This window comes from Malaclemys terrapin, chromosome 9 (genome assembly GCF_027887155.1).
Source record: "Malaclemys terrapin pileata isolate rMalTer1 chromosome 9, rMalTer1.hap1, whole genome shotgun sequence".
Taxonomy (NCBI): domain Eukaryota; kingdom Metazoa; phylum Chordata; order Testudines; family Emydidae; genus Malaclemys; species Malaclemys terrapin.
The window spans coordinates 49,201,465-49,226,210 of record NC_071513.1 but is presented as its reverse complement, the minus strand read 5'-3'; the positions used below and the strand labels follow the sequence as shown (position 1 = coordinate 49,226,210).

Below are 24,746 nucleotides of genomic sequence, written 5' to 3'. Positions count from 1 at the left end.
TGGTGGCGATGCGCTCTCTCACTGCGTCTCATTAGCGTACACTAGATTTTTGATTAATGCCGGTGGATGCAGTCCCCTGCAGGTTCTGTGCATTCAAGGGCTGGTTCCTCAAGCTGCACAGATCTGTCTGATGGTGACAGACTCTGTCTAGCATATTGAGAAGATGCTGCTGAGATTGGGAGGGTCTGTCACTCCACCAGCTAGACAGGAGGCACTGACAGTACTGGATGAGGCTCAAATGGCACCGCTCCTGAGGGAGAGAAGAGTGGCTCCGATTGCTGGGAGAGCAGAGCTATTTAAACAATAGGGGTGAGATAACATAGGAAGTCAGGACCCATTAGTATGGTTACAACAAACACACAAAGCCCCAGCCAGACCCCTCAGCCCCTGGATGAGAAACACCCTGGTAGCACTAATCACAGAGAAGTCCCTCATTGCCAAATGGCCTAAATAAATTAATCATCAGTGGCCTGGGATTCGGCTGCGTAAGGCCTACAGTCCCCGTTGCTCCAGCCACTGGTGTAGTGCAGGCTCCTCCCAGAAACCTCTCCCCACAGCAGTGCTGGCCATGAGTCAGTCAAGCGTCCTGGCGCAGGAGGAGATGTCAGAGTCCGGCTTGCAGGCTGCAGAGTCACTGTTGAAAGCTGGTCCTGAGGGTTGTCTTTGACTAGATCTTACCAGGCTGGAGCACAGGGGCTATTTCGGGATCATTTCCCTGTCCGGAGCACTTGAGTGAGGTAGGACTGTCTCTTCCGCACCTCCTGGCCCAACTGCTCTTTCAGCGAGTTCACCTGGGGAGCATGGGGCCATTACGACTACGGAGAGGCAAGGTAATACTTCCCCATGGGGCTGTACAGGGATCTGCCTTATGGGGTCTGGGCATCTCCCCAAGGGATTACTGAGGCAGAAAATAATACCCTCCCCGGACCTGCCCTGGGGGTCCGATTCCTGTGGCCCTGCCCTCTGGCACTGCATGGCAGGGGTGAGAGGCTCTGAGATCAGAATTGTGCCACCCAAGTGTACGGCTCCCCTTGGCAGTAGACACTTCACCAGCCATAGCACCCCACTCTGCCCCATCAGCCCCGGTCTTGCCCAACGTGGCCTCTACATGAGCTCATTCAAATCTGGTGCCCATGTGGTGCCCGCACCAGCAGCCAGGGCATGGCCTTCCCGATGGCTTTTAAAGATGTTACTTAGGGTTACCATATTTTGTGCCTCCAAATGGAGGACACTCCACGGGCCCCCGCCCCCGCCCCCAGCCCCGCCCCGCCCCAACTCCGCCCCCTCCCCAAAATCTCCGCCCCCTCCCCTGCTTCCCGCGAACATTTAATTCGCGGGAAGCCTGAAGCAGGTAAGGGGGAGTGTGGGGGGAGGAGGCGCGGCCCAGGCTGGCCCCCGGCGGCTCCAGCCTGTCGCGGCTCGGGCCCTGGGGTGCCGGCCCCGGCCGACCACCCCCGGCCCGCCCAGCACTGCCGGCCCCCGGCGGCCCAGCGCACCCCCCAGCTATCCCGGACCGGCTCCCAGCTCCGTGACCCCGCGGCCCAGCGCACCCCCCCCCCCGCTACCCCGGACCGGCCCGTGGCCCAGCGCACCCCCCCGCTACCCCGGACCGGCTCCCGGCCCCGCGGCCCTGCGCACCCCCCCCGCTACCCCGGACCGGCCCGCGGTCCCGCGCACCCCCCCCGCTACCCCGGACCGGCCCGCGGCCCCGCGCACCCCCCCCCCGCTACCCCGGACCGGCCCGCGGCCCCGCGCACCCCCCCCCCACTACCCCGGACCGGCTCTCGGCCCGGCACCGCGCCCCCGGCTCCCCGCTCGGCCCGGCACCATGCCCCCGGCCCCGCGACCCCGGCCCGGCCCCGCACCGGCCCCGGCCAAAGAGGCCCCGGCCGAGCCAGCCCTCCCTCCCGATTTTCCCGGACATGCCCGGCTTTTGGGGATTTCCCCCCGGACGGGGATTTGAACCCCCAAAAGCCGGACATGTCCGGGAAAATCCGGACGTATGGTAACCCTATGTTACTGTTGTGTGCCTAACCCCTCTACCTGATCCTCTAAGTCCTTGACACGCTGCTTGTGGGCTCTCTCCCGGGACTCCAGGGACCATTCAGCCTGAAGCTGGGTGCTGCGCAGCCTCTCTGTCTCCAGCTCCATCAGGCGCTGGGTATGTGCCCGCTCCATCTCTGTGATCTGGGCCTAGCACAGAAACATAGGTAGGGCGTCAGCCAAATCCCGCTGGAATCATGTACTGGGCCATTGGGCAATGCAGGACAAGGGCCTGGACCCAGACACTCCTTGTCCTTTAGCCTTCCCTCGGGTCATTTCCACAGGGCAGTGCTGAGCTAGCACCGTCCGTTTCCAACAGCCACGTGGGGCTCCAGTACCCATGTGCGGGCTCACAAACAGCCATTTCCCCCTTTAGTGACTCTGCACCATTCACATGGTGCCTGACCCTTAGCTCCCCTGTGCTGGCTGCAGACAGGTCCCTGCCCTCTCTCAAAGGATCCCTTTCAGGGTGTGGGCAAGCATGTGGACACCTGCTCCCCAGGCTTCTTCACAACTGCTGCCTTGGGCCTGGACCCTCTTGAAGAAGTGAGTGTCTGGGCTGCAGTGCACCGTGTCCTGCCTCCTGGATCCCCTCGCTTCTCAGAGAGACTGTGTCCAAACAGCACCGTGTCCCGCCAGATCTGCTCTCTGGGGAACTCCACATGGGGGGGGCGCAGGCTGGGCGGGGGGGAGGGGGGGTGAGGAGAACTGGCCTTTGCCAGCGCCTCCGCCTGCACCCAGGCCACAAGATGCCATGCACCCCATCTCCTAGCCAGGGGAGCCAGGACATGGATTAGAGCCCCCTGCAGAGCAGAGAGACTTTCACTGCCCTAACAGGAACCAGAAGATCTCCTCACCCCACCAGGCCTGGAAACTGGGAGACCCCTTTCCTGGGCACCTGGCCTCCTCCTCCCCAGCCACGGAACTGGGGAGGAAGAAGTTTCCTGGGCAGAGCCTCCTCCCAGCAGGCACCTTCCGAGACCCCTGGCCACAGATGATGCCATGGGCTACGGCTTCCTTTGGCTGGGACTCTAGGCATCCTTTGGACTCTACTGAGCTCCTGTTTGCTCCTACTTACCCCCTGCCTGGCCTGCCTCCCTCTGTCCAGGCCTCCTGTGCTCCTCTCCCTCCCTTTTCCTACTGCCATGAACCTTCATCTCATCTCCTCACCCCAGGGCAGAGTAATCCTCTAAGGCGCCCCCATTTCCTGTGACAAACCACCGTTACCAGTGGACTGACCTGCAGTGGCTGATTCTGTCTCAGGGTGTCCTCCACCTCCTGGTGCAGACTGCTCAGTGACAGGTCCAGCTGCTTCTTCTCTGCACTGAAACGCATGGCATTGTCTTCTTTCCTGAGTGTCTCCCATTCTGCCTGCAAGGACAAGTCGCATGGCAGGGACCTTCACTTTCCCTCTGGCACGCACATTGCTCAGCAGTTCCCAGTGGGTTGGGATTTTCAAGGTCTTGGGCTGATTTTCAAAAGAGCCCCACTGCACCCCGGAAAACCTGACCCTACCAGCTGGCACACATAGCTTGGCTTTGGCTGCCTGGAACTGGCACACTCATTGAAACCAGGGTACCTTCTGGAGTGTCTGCTTGCTGAGTTCATTATTACAGCAACAGCTAGAGACCCATCCCAATCTAAACAGACAACACAGAGAAAAGGTGCAGAGTGGAAACTGAGGCACAGAGAGGGAAAGTGACTTGTCCAAGGTCACTAGCAGATGCAGGGCTAGCATGCAGATCCCCTCCCTCCCAGTCCAGTACTCTTCCCATTGGACCATCCCAGTACCTATGAGAACAGCTGCATCAAGATGTGAAACTGAGGCAGAGGACTTTTCTATCTCCCAGGATTCTGTGCTGTGGGTGAGGGCAGTGTGGGGCAGGCCTCCTTCAACAGAGGGAAGAGTGACAGCAGAGGAATCTTGTGAGGGAAACAAGGGAGTCACCGGAGGCAATGCTGAGGGAGCAGTCCGAGGGGGAGGGTGGTCTCAGAAGTGAGGGGGCAGAAGACATGTCAAAGGCCATGTGTAGATTGAGAAGGAAAAGAGCGTGGTGAAGCACTGGAATGGGTTACCTAGGGAGGTAGTGGAATCTCCATCCTTAAAGGTTTTTAAGTCCCAGCTTGACAAAGCCCTGGCTGGGATGATTTAGTTGGTGTTGGTCCTGCTTTGAGCAGGGGGTTGGACTAGATGACCTCCTGAGGTCTCTTCCAACCCTAATCTTCTATGATTCTATGACAGAGATGGAGAGGAGACCTTGAGACCTGGCTAAGAAGAAGCCGGGGAAACCCTGGGGAGGGAAAAGCCAGTGGAGTGGAAAGGGCAGAGTGGGATCAGGACATCTGAGGTGTTTGGAGGAAAAGGCAGGTGGGATCAGGAGAGAGGCAGAGTGGGGGGAAGACCCCAGGAGGTAGGGAAGGACTCAGGATGATGTGTGGGGGGGAAAGCAGTGGGATGAGGTGGATCATGGGGAACGCTGAGGGTTTGCAGCTGAAATGGGGACACCATGCCGGTCACTATTCAGTGGAAGAAAGAGCTGTCAGGGACTGGCCTCACAGCCCAGAGCTGTGGACACAAATCAACTTCTTGGCAGTTTGTTGAGGTCTGAGGGGCCCTTGGGCAGGCGAGACCAGCTGTGAAGCAGAGCCACATTAGCCAGGACAGTGCAGCGAATGCTTCTCCTCCAGCAGCACTTTCAGTATCTGTGCACACAGTGCACAAAGGCTGGCCAGGAAGAACTGCGCTGCAGCGCTGAGCTCCCGAAGGGCACAACCATCTTCAGGGCAGCATCTGGAGGCTGGTCATGGCATGATGGTACAAGAAGGGCTGTGTCTAGAACCCCCAGCTGGGAGAAGGTCCCCAAAGGCCCAGCGCTTGGGCGATGCTCTGCGTGGAGCCTGCTGGCTGGTCAGGGGCCTTTGTTACCAGCAATTCCTGCCCTGCATGAACAGATAAAAGCCTCCAAATAACCAAAGGAAGGCCTGTCCCTTTAAAAAACAATGAGCGTCTCCTGGAAGAAAATGTTGAAAGGAGAAGAGAAGAAAGCAAAATCCAAAATAAATAAACGGCCACATCCGGATTTCCCCTCCTGAGACGCTACTCAAGGGTTTTATGAGTTCGATATGAATTACCCTCCCTGGCCATTTACAGCTGATCTTCTGGAACTCATTAGCTATCCTCTCCCGCCCCCCAGCCCAGGGGAAGAGGTTGAGCACAGGGAATAAAGGGGCACCATGTAAAAGCTATTTCATGCTTGCTGAGACTCTCATACAGCCTGTAATATTGCTTTTCCACAACAGAAAAATATCACATTTCCCTTCATCCTAGTTTCTGCAGCTAGAAAATCCATTAAGATGCCTGATGGACAATCCCTATTCAGTGCCAAGCTCAGCCAGCAAAGGCATACCTGGCTTTCCTGCCTCTCTGGCAGATCCAGAGCAGAACATTTCCTAGCCTCTCCTCTGGGAGCACGTGTTCTCAAGGATCCCAGTTCAGGCATTCCCTGCTAGCTAACACTAAGACATTAGACAACAAAACGTACTTTTATATAGAATTCTTTATAGAGAGCCCCACCAAGCCCTCTGCAGGGGGAACTGGATAGCTCAAAGGGTGAATAATGGCCTCTAGTGCCTTGTACTTCTAGAATGATGGTTTGAACTCAACCTGGATCAGCTGTGACCTAGAGAGAGGTGAGAGAGTCCAGCCTCAACAAGGTAACTTATCTGCATAATTCTCACCCTGGAACACAAAGCTTTACTAATGTTGCAAGTCAAGATGGCCCCAAATCCAGGTGTTCTCTACCCCAACAGCTGTCAGGTGACAAAAGGGCCACCCAGAGGATTCAGCGGGCCTGGGGCAAAGCAATTTCGGGGGCCCCTTCCATAAAAAAAAGTTGTAATGCTATAGAATACTATATTCTCGTGGGGGCCCCTGCAGGCCCTGGGGCAAATTGCCCCACTTGCCCCCACCCCCGGTCGGCCCTGAGTGACAATGGTCCTTCCTTCTCCAACGGTGCAACCCAGCTGCATTGAAGATGGCTGCTCTTGGAATGGCTTCCACAGCAAGAAATATTAGTGCTTGATTGGATTGTTTTTCCTTTCTTTGCTGATATTTCTTGGGATTTCGAATGCAAACCTCAGGGGGTTTGATCATTATAACAACTTCTTTAGCACCGAAAGGGCCCAACTAGGACATGCTGGGAACAGCTACAGCAGTGAAAAGGAGCAAGCAAAGACAATGAAGCTGACGTGCTGAAGTCATGCATGCTGCCCACTAACACATCTGCACATACCTTTTCCCCTTCTCCATCCAAAGGTTGCTTGGCTCCACCTCTGGAGTGAGAACCAGGAGTGACAATTCAACAGAATGCTATGCAAATGTTCAAAAGAAGCCCATTGTTGGATTGCAACATTAGGATATTCTTGCAGAGTTACTGATGATAGGGTTACCATTCGTCCGGATTCCCCCGGACATGTCCGGATTTTTGAACTAAAAATAGCGTCCGGGGGGAATTTGTTAATGTCCGGACTTCCCTCCCTCCCGCCCATGCAGAGCACGCGCGGCAAACAGGGCAGCCGGATGGTGCCACTTACATGGGGCTCCGACAGCGAGAGAGAGTCCCTCCGCCTCCCCTGCAGCATAGCTCACTCCCTCCCTCCCTCCCTCCCTGCATTCGCCTCCGGCAATCTGGAGCTCCCCTCCCCCGCTGCTGCCCAGTGTGCCGGGAGAATGGCTCCAGCCGTTCCTGAGCAAGCTCCCAGAGAGACCTTAGGCGAACCGAAGGCCAACGACAAGGGAGCCAGGGGGTCGGAGAAGGGGCAGGGAGGTTTTGGAGGGGGCAGTCAATAGATGGGGGGGAGGTCGGGAGTTTGGGGCGGGCTTTCTGGGGGGTGTGTGGATAAGGTTTTGGGCAGTCAGGGTACGGGTAGGGGGTAGGATCCTGGGGGGCAGTTAGGAGGGGGCAGTTAGGGGATAAGGAATAGGGAGGCTTAGGTAGGGGGTGGGGTTGTGGAGGGCAGTTAGGAGCAGGGGTCCCAGGAGGGGGCAGTCAGGGGACAAGGAGCGGGGGGGTTGGGAGTTCTGGGGGGGGCTGTGAGGGGGCAGGAGTGGGGAGAGGGATCAGAGCAGTCAATGGGACAGGGAGCAGAGGGGTTTAGATGGGTCGGGAGTTCGGGGGGGGCTGTCAGGGGGTGGGGAGTGGTTGGATGGGGCGTGGGAGTCCCAGGGGTCTGTCTGGGGGTGGGGGTGTGGATAAGGATTGGGGCAGTCAGGGCACAGGTAGGGGGTAGGGTCCTAAGTGGCCAGTTAGGATTGGGGGGAGGGTCTCAGGAGGGGGCAGTCAAGGGACAAGGAGCGGGGGGGAGGGTTGGGGGTTCTGAGAGGGGTGGGAAGTGGGTGGGGCAGAGGCGGGGCTAGGGCGGGGCTCCTTCCGTCCTCTTTTTTGCTTGCTGAAATATGGTAACCCTAATTGATGATTCCTTCTTCCCTAGAATTCTTACTGCTTGGAATTTGATCATTCATGACAAATGAAGTTTAATTTAAAATGTCTGAAATGATCTTTGAGGAGGATTTCCGTTCTCCCATATTTTCATTTCTTGTGTACTGTTTTGTATAATCACCCTGCAGCAGAGTGCAAATCTTCCCTGGAGATCAACAGGCAATCCCAGGGAAGCACTGCACTCTGATGCAGGCACTCACTGGCATTAAACAAGATAAGTAAAATGCACCAGCTCTCACCATCTTGCTTTTCTTCCTCGACAGCCTAATTTATGCTCCTTCTAGCACTCTCAGGGAGTATATTGTTGTCACTCACACAGCTCCTAGCTAATTCACTATGGAAGGGGCATAGCTCAGGGGGGCAGAAGGGTTTTGTGGTTAACACACTGACTTTAGCCTCAGGAACACTGGGTTTGAATCCTAGCTCTGCTATGCGAGAACTGGAGCAAGTCACCTAATCTGTTTTGGTGCCTCAGTTCTCATGGGGATAATGTACCTTCCTTTCTCCCACTCTTTGTGTATTTCAATTGTACATTCTTCAGTGCAGCAATTGTCCTTTACAATGGATGAGTACAGCACCCAGCATGATGGGATGCCAGTCTCCTTTGGGACAGAAGGGCACTACTGCAATAATGAGCCATGAACAGAGGACTAATAGTCTTTTAGCCAGCCTTGGCGCTCGTATCATGGAGTGTTGTGTTTCTTTTTGACTTTCCTGCACCTTATTTCTGAGGTTGCATAAGGGGAACTGGAATGTAGTCATGACCAAGAGTGGAAGATACAGTATTCATCACATTCTCCTCTTCTCCCTCCCAGTGCTAATGCAGAACAACTTGATTAGTTCAGTATGGACCTCTGAAATAGATCTCTATCCGACGGTATCACCAGAATTGTATTGGACACTCCCTGGAGCTGGGAAATGCCTTGTGACTTTCGGCTCAGAGCGGGATGTTTAAACGACTGTTCTGGAGCTTCGTTTTCACACTGTCCCTTAGAATCCTGATGATGTACCAATGCAATGCAATGTATGCCAACAGGAATTCAGCAGATTCAGCAGCTCACTCCCATCCCACAATCTACAACTGATTTTGCAAAAGGAAACCAAACTGGTGGCTCTATCCTCTGCAGCGCAGCACAGCACACCCAAAATCACAACTGCACACACACATGCCCATTTGTGAAGAAAACCAGGACAATGATCTGACTACCTTGTGTGAATTAAACTCCTTACTACAGTAAATGGAAAGCAGTGACATAGTTAGGGAAACAGCTGTTGGACACAGCCAGAAGTGACTTCCTTTGGGTCAAATTCTGGACCTGATGCAAAACCCAAGGAGCTGGACTGTATGTTGGGAAGGTCTGGCATGAAGGAATCCTTCCCCACATCATGGAGATGATCCATGGTAGTTATCTCTGGCCCCCCCTTCTTCAGGAGAAAGAACAGGAGTACTTGTGGCAAGTACTTGCCACAAGTACTCCTGTTCTTTTTGCGGATACAGACTAACACGGCTGCTACTCTGAAACCTTCTTCAGGAGGGAGAGCCTAGCAGATCTGCACCACTCTTTCCTTGGCCTCCCCCCCATACATTGATAGCTCCCATGGAGCTGTTCTCAGGAGTCCTGGGCCCCCATCCAGGGCTCTCCACGTCGGCCCCACCCTACACAGTCACCTGATCTGTGAGATGGGAGGAGAGCAGAGGGGGTGTGAATTGCTGACTCCTTCCACTTAATGCTCCTAGCAAAACCTTAATCTACACCCTGTAGGATATGCTTGTATCCAATCCATCAGGTACAGAGTTTATCTGCTAGAGCCAACTTGACCTTTCTCTTATTAGTGACTTCGTCTCTTAAGAGACCACCCCAACGTCTCCCTATATGTACTGGGCCAACTCGGCTCTAAGTCACACTAGCCTCAGTCAGAGGTAACTCTATGGACTTCAGTGAAGTGACACCAGAGCTCCATGAGTGCGACTGGGAATGCTGAGTATAGACCTGTTCCATCTTTATTACCAGATTTCCACTATTAAGTAACCAAGCCCTTAAGCAGTTGCTTCGAACAGGTTCTTTATTGCCTGTTCTGTTCCTGTACAGCTCTATGGAGACCCTCAATAGAGAAAATGTTAAAAGAAACAGTTCCCCTTTTCTCACCAAGTCCCAGGCTCTGGTACACCTTGTTGGCTAATATCAAGGTATTAATAAAGGGAAATTTTCCTCACCTATTCATCTTCTTTCTTTGGCTAGGTCTATACTACCCGCCTGAATCGGCGTGTAGAAATCGACCTCTCGGGGATCGATTTATCGCGTCCTGTTGGGACGCGACAATCGATCCCCGAATCAGCGCTCTTACTCCACCAGCGGAGGTGGTAGTAAGCGCCACCGACAGAAAGCCGCAGAAGTCGATTTTGCCGCCGTCCTCACAACGGGGTAAGTCGGCTGCGATACATCGAATTCAGCTACGCTATTCACGTAGCTGAATTTGCGTATCTTAAATCGACTCCCCCCGGTAGTGTAGATGTACCCTTTGAGATTGTCTAAAGCAGTGGTTATTGTTCCTCCCAACCAAATGTTTGGACAGGTATAGCAGATCAGAGAGAATTTCCCCCCTCCTAATAAAGCCCCAGATCAGAAAAGATCTGAGGCCTGATTTTTACTCATGTTATCCATGCAGTTGCAAGCAAAACACATGCTCCCTTGTGCATATAGGTTGTGTGTGCACTTAGCACAACTGCATGCATCGGAGCGGTAGTAACGTCTATTTTGCACATGTAGTTACCAACTCTGCATACACTTTTGGGGTGACGAAACATGCAAATCAAGCACAATTGAATACGTTTTTATGATTCCAACTGTGCATTGAACATTGGCTCACATGCTTCCCTTACACAGTGTTAATGCTACAGCTTGTTGATTTGTAAGGTGCTCCAAACGAGGCACTGGCTGCCACATTAAACAAAGCTATGTATGTCCCCCGATGGAGAGGCTAACATCAGGGTAGTCACCCCTTTCAGGCTGTCACCAATATCTGAACAGGAGCACCCACTGCTTCCTGTGGCATCTGTGGGGTCAGTTGCATCATTCTACCAGGCAGCTCACAGCTTCTGTTAAGATCCAGTTTATTTGAACAGACCCTGGAATCACAGGGCCACAGGGGCAAGGGCAGCAATGCCAAGGAAACATTCACTTCCAGAGCAGGACAATCTGTTCTGCCAGGGAGAGCAGCTTTAAGCTCTGTCTTCATGGGGACACCCACAGGGGAACCCATGGAGCCAAGCTGGCTGTATTGTCCAAGCAGAATGGAGCAGGAAGCAAGGCTGCCCTGGGGGTTAGTTTAGCCAATGCCCAATTTGTGAGGCCCTCCTGGATTCCTTGAGGGTTCTTGATGCTGGAAAAGGGGAGACGGCTTCTCTGGAGGGACGTGGATGTTCAGCACCAGGATCTCTCAGTCCTGGGCTTCCCTACTTTGCCTTACCAACAAGAGCATGAACCTGCTGCTGGAAAATCACTGGTCGCTGAGTTAGATGGGGTGGAGTCAGACTCATGGCCAGGTTTTTGGTCTGCTGAAGGGTCTTTGCAACACTTGGGGAAACATTCTTAGGGGTCCTGGGGTGATGTAGGGGCTGCTGTAGCACCACTAAGCCACCTCCTTGCATGAGGGGCATGGCTGGGGATGAAGGGCATGGCTCCTGCTGATCCCTGGACAGCACAGTGCCCCCTACTGGCTACTGTTAGCCAGTGTAGTTCACAGAAGCCCAGGCTGGAATAGTTTTGAACGGCCTCTAATCCCTTTTGTTTGGAGCTGTCAATATATCAGCGGCACCCAGACTCCGCCCAGGAGCCCTTTGCAGCCACCCTCACCTTTCATACCTTGACTGTGCAGATCAAGGCAGAGTGTTGCATTCTGAGACCTGCGGTGCCGGATCCCCAGCTGATGTAAATGGGTGTAGCTCCACTGGGGTCAATGGGCCAGATTCCTAGCTAGCATAAATGGGTGTAGCTCTGCTGATGACAATGAGACAGATCCCCAATGGGTGTCAATCAGCATAGCTTCACTGAAGTCCGGGAAAATTGATACCCACTGAGGATCAGGCTGGATGTCTCTGTGGGCTGCCCTGGTGTGTCTGAGAGGAGAGTAGCTGCAGGACCCAGGCTGTGTTTGCTCTGCAGCGGCTCATCCCAATCACTTGACAATGGCAGGTTTCCCCACCCCATGCCCTGCCCGTCCTTTCTTCTCCTGTGAGGGAAGGTGTTTCCCTTTGCAAGGCATAGTGCCTTCCTTCTCCAAGGCTCCCAGTCAGAGTCCAGTGCTTCACACTCCCTGGCTCAGCTTCTCCTGGTGGAGCACTGCAAACAGCTGGCCTGCTGGAGGATCACCCCAGGGAGGGCATCCTCAGGTGGTGCAGAGTTGACAGAATGGCTATGCCAGCCCACCTCCCTGTGGCCAGCACTGGAGATGGTGCCAGGGCATCCTTGCACCCCAGTGATCCACAGCTATTGCCTAGGCCCCTTCAGACTATTCGCAGCTGGTGCAAGTTAGAGCAGCCCTCACGGGACTTCTACTGGGGACCATCCCAATGCACAGCCAGCCTAGGGTCAGTGGGTGTGTAAAGGTGATGCAGTCCACTCGAGTTATGCCATGTGAATCTCATCCGCAGCTAAGGAACTGGGCTATTCGGATATGAATATCAATGGCATGTAGCCATTTCTGGGGTGGAGGAGACGGCCAATCAGCAGACAAGCATGCTGTGCAGCACTGGATGAAAGGGAAAATTTGGCCCTGTGGCAAATCCATCCTCTTATGGAAAGAGCCATGAGATGAAGTCTCACAGCACAACTGATGCTCACAGCACACAGGTAAGGACTGTGATTGCCTCCATCTTTCAGACAGACAAATTGAGACACAACACAAGGAGCTGATGTCACTCCCCCACAGTCACCTAGCAAGTGGCAGAGGCAGGAACAGCACTAAGGAGATCCTGGCTCCCAATCCTGCACTCAGTGCAGACTATGCTAAGGGGGCAAACATATCCCATACTCCTCCATGCTCTCTGCAGTGGGTAGCTCAGTCTCCGAGGATATTCAGTTCATGATATTTTACTCTGGGTCAGTTCCCATGGGATTGCTTCTGCACCCAGCTCTACGTGCCGTGGTCAAGTTCAGAAACCATCAAACTGGTTGGAAATGAAACAATAAAAACTATGAAACCATCAAAAAAGAGAGTTCTGAATGAAAGAATGTGTGTGTGTGTTTGGGGCAGCAGGGGAAAGAAATAGCAGCTGATTAAAGAGACAAAAACTTTTAGACACCAATCTTTTTGGGTAGAGGGGTCAAAAGTCAATCTGAAACTACTTGTATTAAATTTAGAAGACGGCTTTAGCACATGGTTTGGATTTTGCTTCCCCCATCACTAGAGCTAATTAGGCCAATCCCAGAGTGCCCCTGCTGATACCTAACACATGCGTGACACAAATTATTCCTTCGAACTGGAATCAGCGCCTCAGAGCTGAACATTAGCTCCCTCTCTAAGTGGGAGAAGAAATCAGGTAGCCAACAGGCACGCACATGTATGTGTGTGCATGCGTGTGTGCTTGTGCATTTGTGTTTGTGGGAGTTTTGGAGGAGAGTACATTTGAATGAAGAGTTTTGAACTCATTATCTGGACTACATTCAAAGAATGCGAGAGCAATAATCATGTACATAAATGCATGTGGTGGGAAGTGACTGGATGGGGGCCAAGAAAACAAAAGTTACTGGAACACACAGTCAGCGCTCTCTCTCTCCCACTCACAGGATTCTGCTTGGGCTTTTGTGTTCGCATGGTTATGTCTATTCCATGTTATGTGACTGTGGGAATGCACAGAGCCTGACTCTCCTCTCTCTCACAGAAGTCTGTCTCCACTGACTTCAGTTGGCAGAGGTGGAAGGGAAAGCTCACATCTATACCACACTATGGCTCTGGTTCAGGAAAGTGCTTAAGCATGTGCTTGACTTTAGTGGAATTTGAGCACATGCTTAATGTTAAGCAGTGCTTTGCTGAATTGAGATGCTTTCCTGAGCGGGATCTATATGCATGAATATACATTGTCAGTGGCAAATGTATGTGTATGTCTGTAATATCTCTATCTATCTGTCTATCTAGAGACATGACTGTGTGCACACACAGACATGACATGATCCAAGGCAAGTGTGTCTATGTACATGATCAGTGGGGTAAATTGACACAGCTCTCTTGACTAACAAAGCCAGGCTGATTTACACCAGCTGGGATCTGCTCCCATGTCTGTATGTTGGTGAACTTGTACGTCTGCACACGAATCAGAATGAAGAAGATAACCCTTTCCCCTTGCACTCCACCTTGTATTCTCACTTAGACTCTTTGCAGATCAGCAAGGTTGCATTTTGCCCTCCCTTTGCACTGGTGGACATGATGATGCAAAGGGCAGGAGAATGCAGAATCAAGCCTGCTCTCTGGATGTATATGCTTGTAAATGCACCACTGGCAGGTTCTCATCACTTGCTTTACTTATTATTTATACTCCAGTAGTGCTCAGAGGTCCTGGCCAAGCTCAGGGCCCCGTGTGCTGTGTAGACACACGATGAGGAATATCTCCAGGGGACAGGAGCGAATGATGCAGATGATGGGGAGAGCCAGGGTTTGGGGCTGGAGGAAGCGACTTTGCAGATGGAGAGAGGGGCCCAGAAGTCCAGACTGGAGGGGAGAGAATCAATGAGTGAGTCAGAAAAAGGAAGGGGGTCTGGAGCAGGGGACTGAGAGCAGAAGAGAGGTCCTGGACATGGATGGAATGCAGCTCATAACAATGTCAGGCAAAGGGGTGGGTGCTGGGGGCACCAGAGCAATGAGGCAATGGTCGAAGAGAGGGGCCATGGAAGGTGCGAGGTCAGAGATGGAACAATACTACAGGGTAAGCAAGGTGGAGCAAGTGGCCCTTTAGCTGAGCAAGGGGTTGAGGAGGTGGGGGGCTAGCGAGTGGGAGGGGACACCAGAGTGGAAGTTGGAGTTACTGAGGACAAGGTCAGGGATGGAGAAGAGAGCCAGGACTTCAGGTCCGAGTGGAAGGTACTTTGGGAGGGTCTGGTGCATGGTAGCTGGCAGCGACAGATGGGGGACGAGAGAAGAACTGAACAGTATTGTACTATGGGGGAGGAGGAAGATGGGGAGCAGCAGCAGGGGGAGGGGAGGAGCTTTTGACCCACCTGCCTCCTACAGATCTTCACTGACTTTGCTGCTTGTATTTCTGTTCATAGATACCTGTGAATGGGCCAGATCCCCAGCTGAGGTCAATGAGCAGAGCTCCACTGACCTCTTTGAGGGTCTCAATGATTTTTCTGCTGAGGATCCAACCCTGGACATTGCTAGTATTACGCAGGCCGTGAACTAGTGTCTGCAGATGGAATACACAGCTCCAGGCCTGAGATAGGTTATGCCTGTTTGCGTACTTGTGCGTCATTGCACGTGTCCAATTTAACATCCGTTGGTGTCTTCACAACTCTACAGTACCTTGCTGAGGGTCTTCTTCAGGGCAGAATTGTCCTGCTTCAGCTCAAAGGCCGATCGCTCCAGCTCCTTGTTCTCCCCTTCTAGGTGGGCTACAGCTCGCTGCAGTGTCATCAGTCTCTCCTGGAGAATGCTGTTCTCATCCTGCACGTTCTGCAGCAATGCTGCAGCCTCCTGCTCACTCTGCTGCTGACGACAGACTATCTATGACATATCCAACAGATGGACTGTAAGACTTTGGGGCCAGATCCCCAACTGGTGTAAATCAGTGTGGTTCCACTGCTGCACCAGGTTACACCACCAGACGGTCTGGCCCATGGCTGTCAATGGGGTGTGGGCGGGGGGGAAGGAAAGAGACTTTAAGGAATTCTTATCTCTAGTGAGAGTTCAAATCCAGGCACCAGCTGAGCAGAGCAGTTGCATTTCAGAGTTAATAACAGTGTGATGCTTGTACTTTTGTGCTCTACTCTTACAGGAAGCAACTACAAGAACCAGTCTCCTTAGAATAGTGACATGTAGGCCTATGATTTACAGCCAACATTTTCAATGTCATGTGCCTAAAGCTAGGCACCAAAATCCATAGGTAGGCACCTAAATAAATGGTATGATTGCTACGAGAGCTAGGCCCACGGAAAATGAGCTGGGTGCCTAGGTCTGAAAAATGCTGGCCTACTATTTTTTGGAGCAGATATTTTCTATCTGTAAAATTGCCCCCGGCACCTGCCAATACTGGAACCCAACATTCACCAGGCCAGCCTCTTGGTAAAGATAGCATCTATGCTCCAAGCGGTGAATGTTTCATCACACGTCGGGTCTGGTGAATATAGGCTTATAGGGACATTCAAAATGTAATTAAGGTTAAAATAGGAAGACCAGATGTCCCAATTTTATAGGGACAGTCCCAATTTTTGGGTCTTTTTCTTATATAGGCTCCTATTACCCCCCCATCCCCGTCCCGATTTTTCACATTTGCTGTCTGGTCACCCTAGGTTAAAGATACAGGGCCAGTGCCCGGCTAGTGCAAAGCAGTGTGGCTTCATTGAGTTGTGCAGCATACACAATGGTATTTCACTGTTCCATGTAGCATAGCAATAGTCATTTTGCCATGCTACAAACTGCACAGATCATGCAGCATGGGAGAATGAGATGCAGCCCAGCCTGTCGCCAGGCTCATTTTGTCAACAGGTGGTCGCTGCTGGGCAGCCCAAGCCTAGCAGAAGGCCGTAAACAGAAGTGGGTACAAGCAGGGCCGGCGCTTCCACTAGGTGACCCTAGGCGGTCGTCTAGGATGGCAGGATTTGGGGGGCAGCATTTTGCCGTCCTCGGCGGCAATTCAGTGGCGGGGGTCCTTCCGCTCTGTGTCTTTGGGGCGCTTCGGTGGCGGGTCCTTCACTCGCTCTGGGACCCACCGCTGAAATGTCCCGAAGACGCGGAGCGGAAGGACCCCCGCTGCCGAATACTTTGAGGAGGAGCGCTGCCGCCTAGTGCAGCAAAAACCCTTGCGCCGCTCCTGGGTACGAGATGGTGTATAGGTACAACACCTAGCACAATGGGGCCTTGTTCTCTGTCAGGACCCCCGAGGTCACTTGTCTTCAGGGGCTGAAGCTCTTTCTGCTGTTTTTCTGCGGAGTCCTGGGTAGCAGTGGAAAAAACAATCCCTCGTTGCACAACTGCAGTTTGGGAGGTGACACATTTTCACACACTATTAGGCTGCGGAGGCCAACCCTGCTTTGGGACTGGTGCTGTGCAGATTGAGGCTGGTGTAAAGAGATGCAGCCACAGGAGGAAAAAACGGATACTCACCTCTCGTAACTGTTGTTCTTCAAGATGTGTTGCTCATATCCATTCCAATTAGGTGTGTGCGCGCCGCATGCACAGTCGTCGGAAAGTTTTCCCCCTAGCAGCACCTGTTGGGTCAGCTGTGGAACCCTCTGGAGTGGCACCTTCATGGAGCTCAATATATGATGACCCCACTGACCCGGCGCCTCCTCAGTTCCTTCTTGCTGGCTGCTCCAACACAGGGGAAGGCCGGCGGGTTTGGAATGGACATGAACAACACATCTTGAAGAACAACAGTTACGAGAGGTGAGTAACCGTTTTTTCTTCTTCAAGTGATTGCTCATATCGATTCCAATTAGGTGACTCCCAAGCCTTACCCAGGCGGTGGGGCTGGAGTTAAGGAAATGCTGATTGTAGCACCACTCTACCGAAAGCTGCGTCGTCTCTGGCGTGCCGGACGATGGCGTAGTGAGAGGTGAAGGTATGCACCAAGGACCAAGTCGCTGCCCTGCAGATTTCTTGGATGGGGACCTGGGCCAGGAATGCAGCTGACGAGGCCTGGGCCCTAGTCGAGTATGCCGTGAGAACCAGGATCGGCACTCTGGCCAGTTCATAGCATGTGCGCATGCAGGACCTGATCCAGGAGGCTATTCTTTGAGATGAGACTGGGAGCCCTTTCATCCAGTCTGCCACCGCTATGAACAGCTGGTTCACTTTTCTGAACAGCTTAGTGTGCTTGATGTAGAAAGCTAATGCTCTTCGAACATTGAGGGGGTGTAGCTGCTGCTCCTGGTACTGGTATAAGGCTTCGGGTAAAAGACAGGCAGGAAAATGTGCTGGCTGGTGTGGAAGTGCGACACCACCTTGGGGAGAAAGGCCGGGTGTGGCCTGAGTTGCACTTCATCCTTGTGGAAAACTGTGTAAGGCGGTTCAGAGGTGAGGGCCACTAGCTCAGACACCCTCCTCGCAGATGTAATGGCGACCAGGAAAGCTACCTTCCAAGACAGATACAGGAAGAAGCACGCCACCAGTGGTTCGAATGGGGGCCTCATGAGCCTGGAAAGGACCAGGTTAAGGTCCCATGCAGGGACAGACTGCCTGATCTGGGGATGTAGGTGGTCCAAACCTTTGAGGAAGCGACCAACCATAGGGTTGGCGAAGATGGATCGACCAGATGCTCCTGGGTGGTAGGCTGAGATAGCAGCGAGGTGTACCCTTATGGAGGACGCCGACAGGCCTTGCTGTTTCAGGTGTCGGAGGTACTCTAAGATGAGGGGTACTGGCGCCTGGAGGGGGGGCGGGTGCGACCCTGGTCACACCAACACAAGAATCTTTTCCAGTTTGTCAGATACATGGCTCTCGTGGAGTGCTTCCTGCTGCTGAGGAGGACTTCCCTTACTTGTTCTGAGCACAGAAGTTCCATGGGGTTCAGCCATGAAGCTTCCAAGCCGTGAGGTGGAGGGACCGTAGGTCAGAGTGACAGAGGCGACCGTATTCCTGAGTGAGTAAGTCGGGGAGGAGAGGTAACGTGACCAGTGCATCCGCCGACAGCTCCAGTAGCGTGGTGTACCAGTGCTGGCGAGGCCACGCTGGAGCTATCAGAATTACCTTTGCCCCCTCCCTGCAGACCTTGAGCAGGACCTTGTGCACAAGAGGGAATGGGGGAAAGGCATAGAGCAGGCGACCTCTCCAGGGTAGCAGAAATGCATCCATGAGGGAGCCTGGGCTGCGACCCTGGAAGGAGCAGAACGTTGGGCACTTCCTGTTGTGTTGAGAGGCAAACAGGTCGACCTGGGAATCCCTCATCTTTGGAAGACAAGGTGTATGACATCCGGCCGGATGGACCACTTGTGAGTGCAGAAGGATCTGCTGAGGCCGTCCGCCAGCGTGTTCTGAACTCCTAGTAGAAAGGATGCTTCCAGGTGAATGGAGTGGGTTATGCAGAACTCCCACAGCTGAAGGGCCTCCTGGCATAGGGGAGAGGAACGGGCTTCCCCTTGCTTGTTGATGTAAAACATGGTGGTGGTGTTGTCCGTTAGAACTGCTACGCACTGGCCTTACAGTTGGGGCTGGAAGGCCTGGCAAGCGAGGTGCACCGCCCTCAGTTCCTTGACATTGATATGTAGGGAGAGCTCATCCTATGACCACAGGCCCTGTGTCTGGAGATCCCCCAGATGCGCCCCCTGCCCTATCCCAGAGCTGACGCATTTGTAACCAGGGACAAGGAAAGTTGAGGGTTGTGGAAGGGGACTCCTTCGCACACCGCTTGGGGGTCAAGCCACCAGCGAAGGGATGTGAGGACTTGCCCTGGCACCCTGACCACTGAATTCAAGCTGTTGCTCCCCGAGCGGCAGACTGAGGCGAGCCATGCCTGCAACAGTCTGAGCCGCAGCCTGGTGTGCCGGGTCATATAAAGTGGAAGAAGCCATGTGACCGAGGAGACTCAGGCACCCCCTTGCTGTTGAGGTTGGGAATTGCTGGAGGCTTTTAATTATGTCCGTGATGGCTCAGAATCGGGACTCCGGTAGAAGGGTCCACTCCTGAACACTGCCCCAATTAATTCTATTCTCTGGGTTGGTTCCAGGGTCAACTTCCCCAAGTTGAGGAGGAGACCCAGTCACTCGAACATGCACCTGACCAAATGGATTTGGGACTGCACCTGTGCCCTGGTGTGGCCCCTGAGCAGACAGTCATCGAGGTAGGGGTACACCTGCACCTGCGGGCGATGGAGGAAAGCAGCCACAACCGACATGCACTTGGTGAACACTCGTGGGATTGTTGAGAGGCTGAATGGTAGGGCAGCAAATTGATAATGTTCATGTTTGATCACGAAGCGCAGGAAGTGCCTGTGTGCTGGATGGATTGCTATGTGGAAGTACGCGTCCTTCATCTTGAGGGCGGCAAACCAATCTCCTGGATCCAGAGAGGAGATAATAGTGCCCAGGGAGACCATGCGGAACTTCAACTTTACCATGAATTTGTTGAGCCCACGCAGGTCTAGGATGGGTCTGAGGCCCCCTTTGGCCTTGGGGATTAGGAAGTATCAGGAGTAGAAACCCTTGCCCCTTAGCTCCTGAGGAACCTCCTCCATCGCTCCCATGGTGAAGAGGGCCTGCACCTCTTGGATAAGGAGTTGCTCATGAGAGAGGTCCTTGAAGAGAGACGGGGAAGGGGGGTGGGAGGGAGGGTAGGAGCAGAACTGGAGAGAGTATCCTGCTTTCACCGTGCGGAGGACCGAGCAGTCCGAGGTTATTTGGGACCAGGCACGGTAGAAGTGGGACAAAAGATTCAAAAAAGGGTTGGGAATGAGTCTGGTGCACTGTCCTCGGGCGTCCCTTTAAAAGGCCTGCTTGGAACTCGAGGATGGTTTGGTCGGGCCCTGGGCTTGTCTGGAAGTGGAGTTTGAGGGCTTCCTTCTGCCGTTTCTGCTCCTTCTCCTGTAAAAGTCCGGCCTCGGCTGAGGAGGGTAGGAGTGCTGCTGCTGCTGTTGGGGCTTGAAATGCTTGTGTTGGGTTGCTGGGATGTGTATACCCAAAGATTTCATAGTAGCCCTTGAGTCTTATAGGTTATGCAGCAGTCTGCTCTGTGAACAGGCCTGCCCCATCAAAAAGCAGGTCCTGCATCATCTGAAGACCCGAGGCCTGCAACCATGAGGTGCACCTCATGGCAATACCTGAGGACAAGGTGTGCGCCACCGAGTCCGCCGCGTCCAGTGAGGCCTGTAAAGAGGTCCGTGCCACCACCCTGCCCTCCTCTACTATGGCCCCAAACTCCTCCCTGGATTCAGTTGGCACAAGCTCTTGAACTTGAGCATCGAGTTCCAGGAGTTGAAGTTATATCGGCTCAGAATTGCCTGCTGGTTGGCAATTCTGTGCTGGACCTCCTCCTGTAGAGTACGCTTTATGCCCAAACAAGTCCAGACACTTGGACTCCTTGGACTTGGGCACTGGGGCCTGCTGCCCCTCTTTCTCACTTACAGCCGCAACCACCAATGAACAGGGCTGCGGGTGCGTAAAGAGTTATTTGTACCCCTTTGAGGGCACAAAATACCTCCTCTTGACGCCCTTGGCTGTGGGAGGGACGGAAGCCGGAGTCTGCCAGATAGTCTTGGCATTGGCCAGTATAGTTTTGATGCGGGGCAGAGCCACCATCGAAGGACCTTCTGGGGCCAAAATGTCGACCACCGGGTCCTCTGACTCCACCACCTCCTCGGCCTGCAGGCCCATGTTGCGTGCTACCCTGCGCAGGAGGTCTTAGTGGGTGCGGCTGTCTACGGGAGGCGGTCCAGAGATGGAAGTGCCTGCGATGGCCTCGTCTGGGGAGGAAGACGAAGAGGATAATGGGGGAACAGGATCCTCCCTCCCTTTCTGCTCATCAGGAGCCTGACAACCTGCGTCGCTGGTAGCCCCAGGCTCAGGAACCGGAGTTGGAGTTGGTTCCAAGGGGGGACAAGGGCATGGTGCCTCCTCAGCACCCCTAGGGGTGGAGCAACTGGCTGAGGCCTCCGGCACCCTTGGTTCAGAGGTGGCTGATTGGGAGCCTTTAGACTGGGTGCCCTGGGCCTAGTGGTTCGCCCACAGGATCCAAAATGGCCACTGCGCTGGTCCCTGCCACTGCACAGGCCACGGTCCTTCCCCCACCTCAGAGCGTCCACGGCCGAACCAATGCTGGTCCCGTTCCAAGTACCTAGATTCCACCTCCAAGGACCGGGATTGGGACCGCAAGGGCCAGGGTTGAGCCAAGTAGAGGTGAGCTGGAGAGTGGTGCCGCAAGGGTGGGGAGCGGTGCCGTGACCTGGAGCTACACGGGGTCGTCGAGCGACATCGGGACCGTTGCCGGGTCCAGGACCTGCTTCCCGAAGGAGACCAATATGCGGATCGGCGTCGCGATCAGGAGTGCTGGCGCAACCTGGAGCGGTGCTGTGAGTCCAATCAGTGCCGTGAGTCCAACCAGTGCTGCGACTGCAAGCGGCGCCGGGACTCCAAGCATTGCTGGGACTCAATCAGTGGTGCTGACAGCCGGATCATCACTGGTTTGCCTCGAGATGGTGCCATACGATGTGGTACTGGAGGCTTGGCATGAATCGTAGGTGACCTCAGCGCTGTCATGGCGATGAGGTCCCTCACTGCCGAAAAGGTGTCCAGAGTGGATGGCAGCACCAACTCCTCGATGATGTGGGCCGGGGAGTCCAACGGCACCAGACTCGACGGTCCCCCTTGCAGGGCCGAAGTCAACGGTGCCATCTCCGCAGGCTTAGGCACTGGGTGCTCCTCACAAGGACACACCCAATTGGCTGGCTCCAGAGGGGTGGGCCTCTGGGATGGAGAGCCACTCCTCCCTTGCTTCTGGTGCTGCTTCTGCGCCGGGGAGTGGGAGTGGTGCTGGTTCGATCCTGCTGGTTTCGGTGCCGGGGAGTGGTGGTTTGCAGTTCTCTGCTACAGTCTGTCAGTGGTGTCACTTCCACCACTGCTGCCAGGGTGCTATGTACCAAAGAACTTGGTGCCGGGTCCTGCAGCACTGAAGGAGGCTGAGGTCTAAGTGCCGCCTCCATAAGGAGCTGCTTAAGGCGAAAGTCTCGCTCCTTTTTGTTTCTGGGGCAAAACCCCTTACAAATCCTGCACCGATCAGTTTGGTGAGCCTCCCCCAGACACTTCAGACAAGTGTCGTGGGAGTCGCCCGTTGGCATGGGCTTGGAGCAGGACTTGCAGGGCTTGAACCCCTGGGACTTGGGCATGAAAGCCCTCCCAAGAAAAAGTGGTCGGGATAGACGGTAACCCCACCTCAGCCCAACTGCTACAAACTACTGCTAAAATAAACTAAGTAAAAAGATGTAAGAAACAACGAGAAAAACAAGAGCTAGGGAAACATGGAGAACTTGCTAAGCAAGACGCCATAGTTCCAACGACCATCACTGGCGGTAAGAAGGAACCGAGGAGGCACCGGGACAGCAGGGTCATATATTGAGTGCGGTGGTGGGGCGACGAATCACCAGCATGGCGCCTCCTGCTGGTCGTCCTGGCAATTAGCTCTTCCAGCCCGGAGCGCCTTCTGTAGGCCGGTGTCTTACCTGCCGCTGGCCCCCGTGTCCCTCTTGGAGCCCGGTGCCCCTCTACGTCAGGGTTCGGCCCCAGCAGTAACCCACCATCTGGGTCTCCCCACCCAGGGGAACCCCCAACCCTCTATCCCCACCTTGCCTCAGTGGCTACGGTCAGTCATCATCTAGCCCCTGCTCACTGGGGCAGACTGAAGTCTATAAACCACTCATCATTGGCAAGGGGATTTGGACCGGCTGCCTTTGCCTACCTATGGGCTGCCCCTTTGCAGCTCCAGTACCCTTTGTAGGCCTTTGACGAGGCCTGCAGCCTGGGTTTCACTAGGCTGGAGCTCCTCAGCTCACTTTGCCCTTCCCCAGTACTGCTCCACCCTAGGTACCCTTCTCAGCTCCCAGACAGCCAAGTCCTTCTCTCAAAGAAGCTAGAGAGAGACTCTGTCTCAGCCTCTGGCCCTCAGCCCTCTTATAGGGGCTACCTGTGGCCTGATTGGGGCGTGGTCCCAACTGTGGCTGCTTCCCCCAATCAGCCCAGCTTTTCCCCTGCCACAGCCCTCTCCCAGGGCTGTTTTAAGCCCTTCAGGGCAGGAGCGGGGTGACCACCCTGCTACAAGCGCCATGAAGGTGCCACTCCTGGAGGCTCCATAGCTGACCCAATGGGTGCTGCTAGGGGAAAAACTTTCTGATGACTGTGCACACAGCACGCACACACCTAATTGGAATGGATATGAGCAATCACTTGAAGAAGAACCGTGCCAATTTACACCACCAGAAAATGGGTCCCAACAGTTTCAGAGAGGACGGCTTTGTGGCTCCCTCAATATTTGTATATCTGGTTTCTCTTCTCGACTTTTTCTCTGTGGGCCCAATTCTGCTCTCAGTCCAGCAATGTAAATCTGGAATAATTCAACAAGATTTACACCACACAGCTGAAACCACAGTCCCTACCAGTCTACATTTGTGTCTCTATCTTGCTTCCTCTTGCTGTTTTTTCTATTCCATCTTTTGCTGTCTTCTTTCCCATAATAAATAAATACATGATAACCAATACGTAATTAAATAATACCCTACATGTATATAGCCCCTTTCATCCCACAGGGTTTTACTAACCATTGTATAAACAGCTGTTACTTCTCTTGTGTCTTGGAAGCTGTGATGGGGCAGACAGGCCCCAAACTGGCAATGACAGGGTTAAGGAGAGCCTGTGGACCCAGTTGACCCCATCCCGCTATACCTGCAACCAATGGCAGGTGTGGAGAGAAGAGCTGAAAGGTGGAAGAGACCTAGCCCTGGGAAGGAGAGTAGAGATCTGATGTTTCCTTGGGGACGGCACCAACTACAGACGAGAGCCTAAGGCAGCTTGTGGCATGGAGGAGCCATGTGGTGGACAGGACGACCAGAGCCAGGCAGACTGACAAAAAGGGACCAGCCTCAGGGAGACAAGCCCAGACCAGAAGGGTGGAGCCCTGGTTTTGAAGTGCACTGTTTTCTTTTTCGTTTTGGACTCACACACACCAGAAAGGATAAGACTTCAGTGTGCCATAGGAGGGGGTTGAAGGCACCATGGCATCAGTTCCAGGAGGGGCAACACCTGACCACTGGAGACCTGCACTGGAGTGAGTTATGTCTTGATGCGCCACAAAAAGGGGTGCTGCCTAGACAACCTGGTAAAAGGGTCAGCACATCTGGGGCAGAACACAGCAGCTGGTTAACAGCCTAGAGCTACACTACACAACAGGCTTTTGGGAAGTGAAGACTACTCTATGCAGCTGAAACGGCACTAGCCAACATCTACTTCCCCCAGCTGCAATTAGGCCCCTCCACTGAAGCTAACTCCCCTCCTCTTGTAAAAGGGATGTAGGGTC

General features: G+C 53.9%; 1 protein-coding gene across 1 annotated transcript in view; it reads right to left on the bottom strand.

The window, feature by feature from the left end:
* Positions 1-220: 220 nt before the first annotated feature.
* The window catches only part of CROCC2 (ciliary rootlet coiled-coil, rootletin family member 2), a 170,121-nt gene continuing 145,595 nt past the window's right edge, over positions 221-24,746 (bottom strand). The window contains exons 33-37 of the mRNA XM_054039911.1: positions 15,057-15,257; positions 3,283-3,414; positions 2,044-2,193; positions 679-791; positions 221-292 (exon numbers count right to left, since the gene is read on the bottom strand). Of these exons, the coding sequence (XP_053895886.1) occupies positions 708-791; positions 2,044-2,193; positions 3,283-3,414; positions 15,057-15,257 (567 nt within the window). The 3' untranslated portion in view covers positions 221-292; positions 679-707. The remainder of the gene's footprint in view (positions 293-678; positions 792-2,043; positions 2,194-3,282; positions 3,415-15,056; positions 15,258-24,746) is intronic.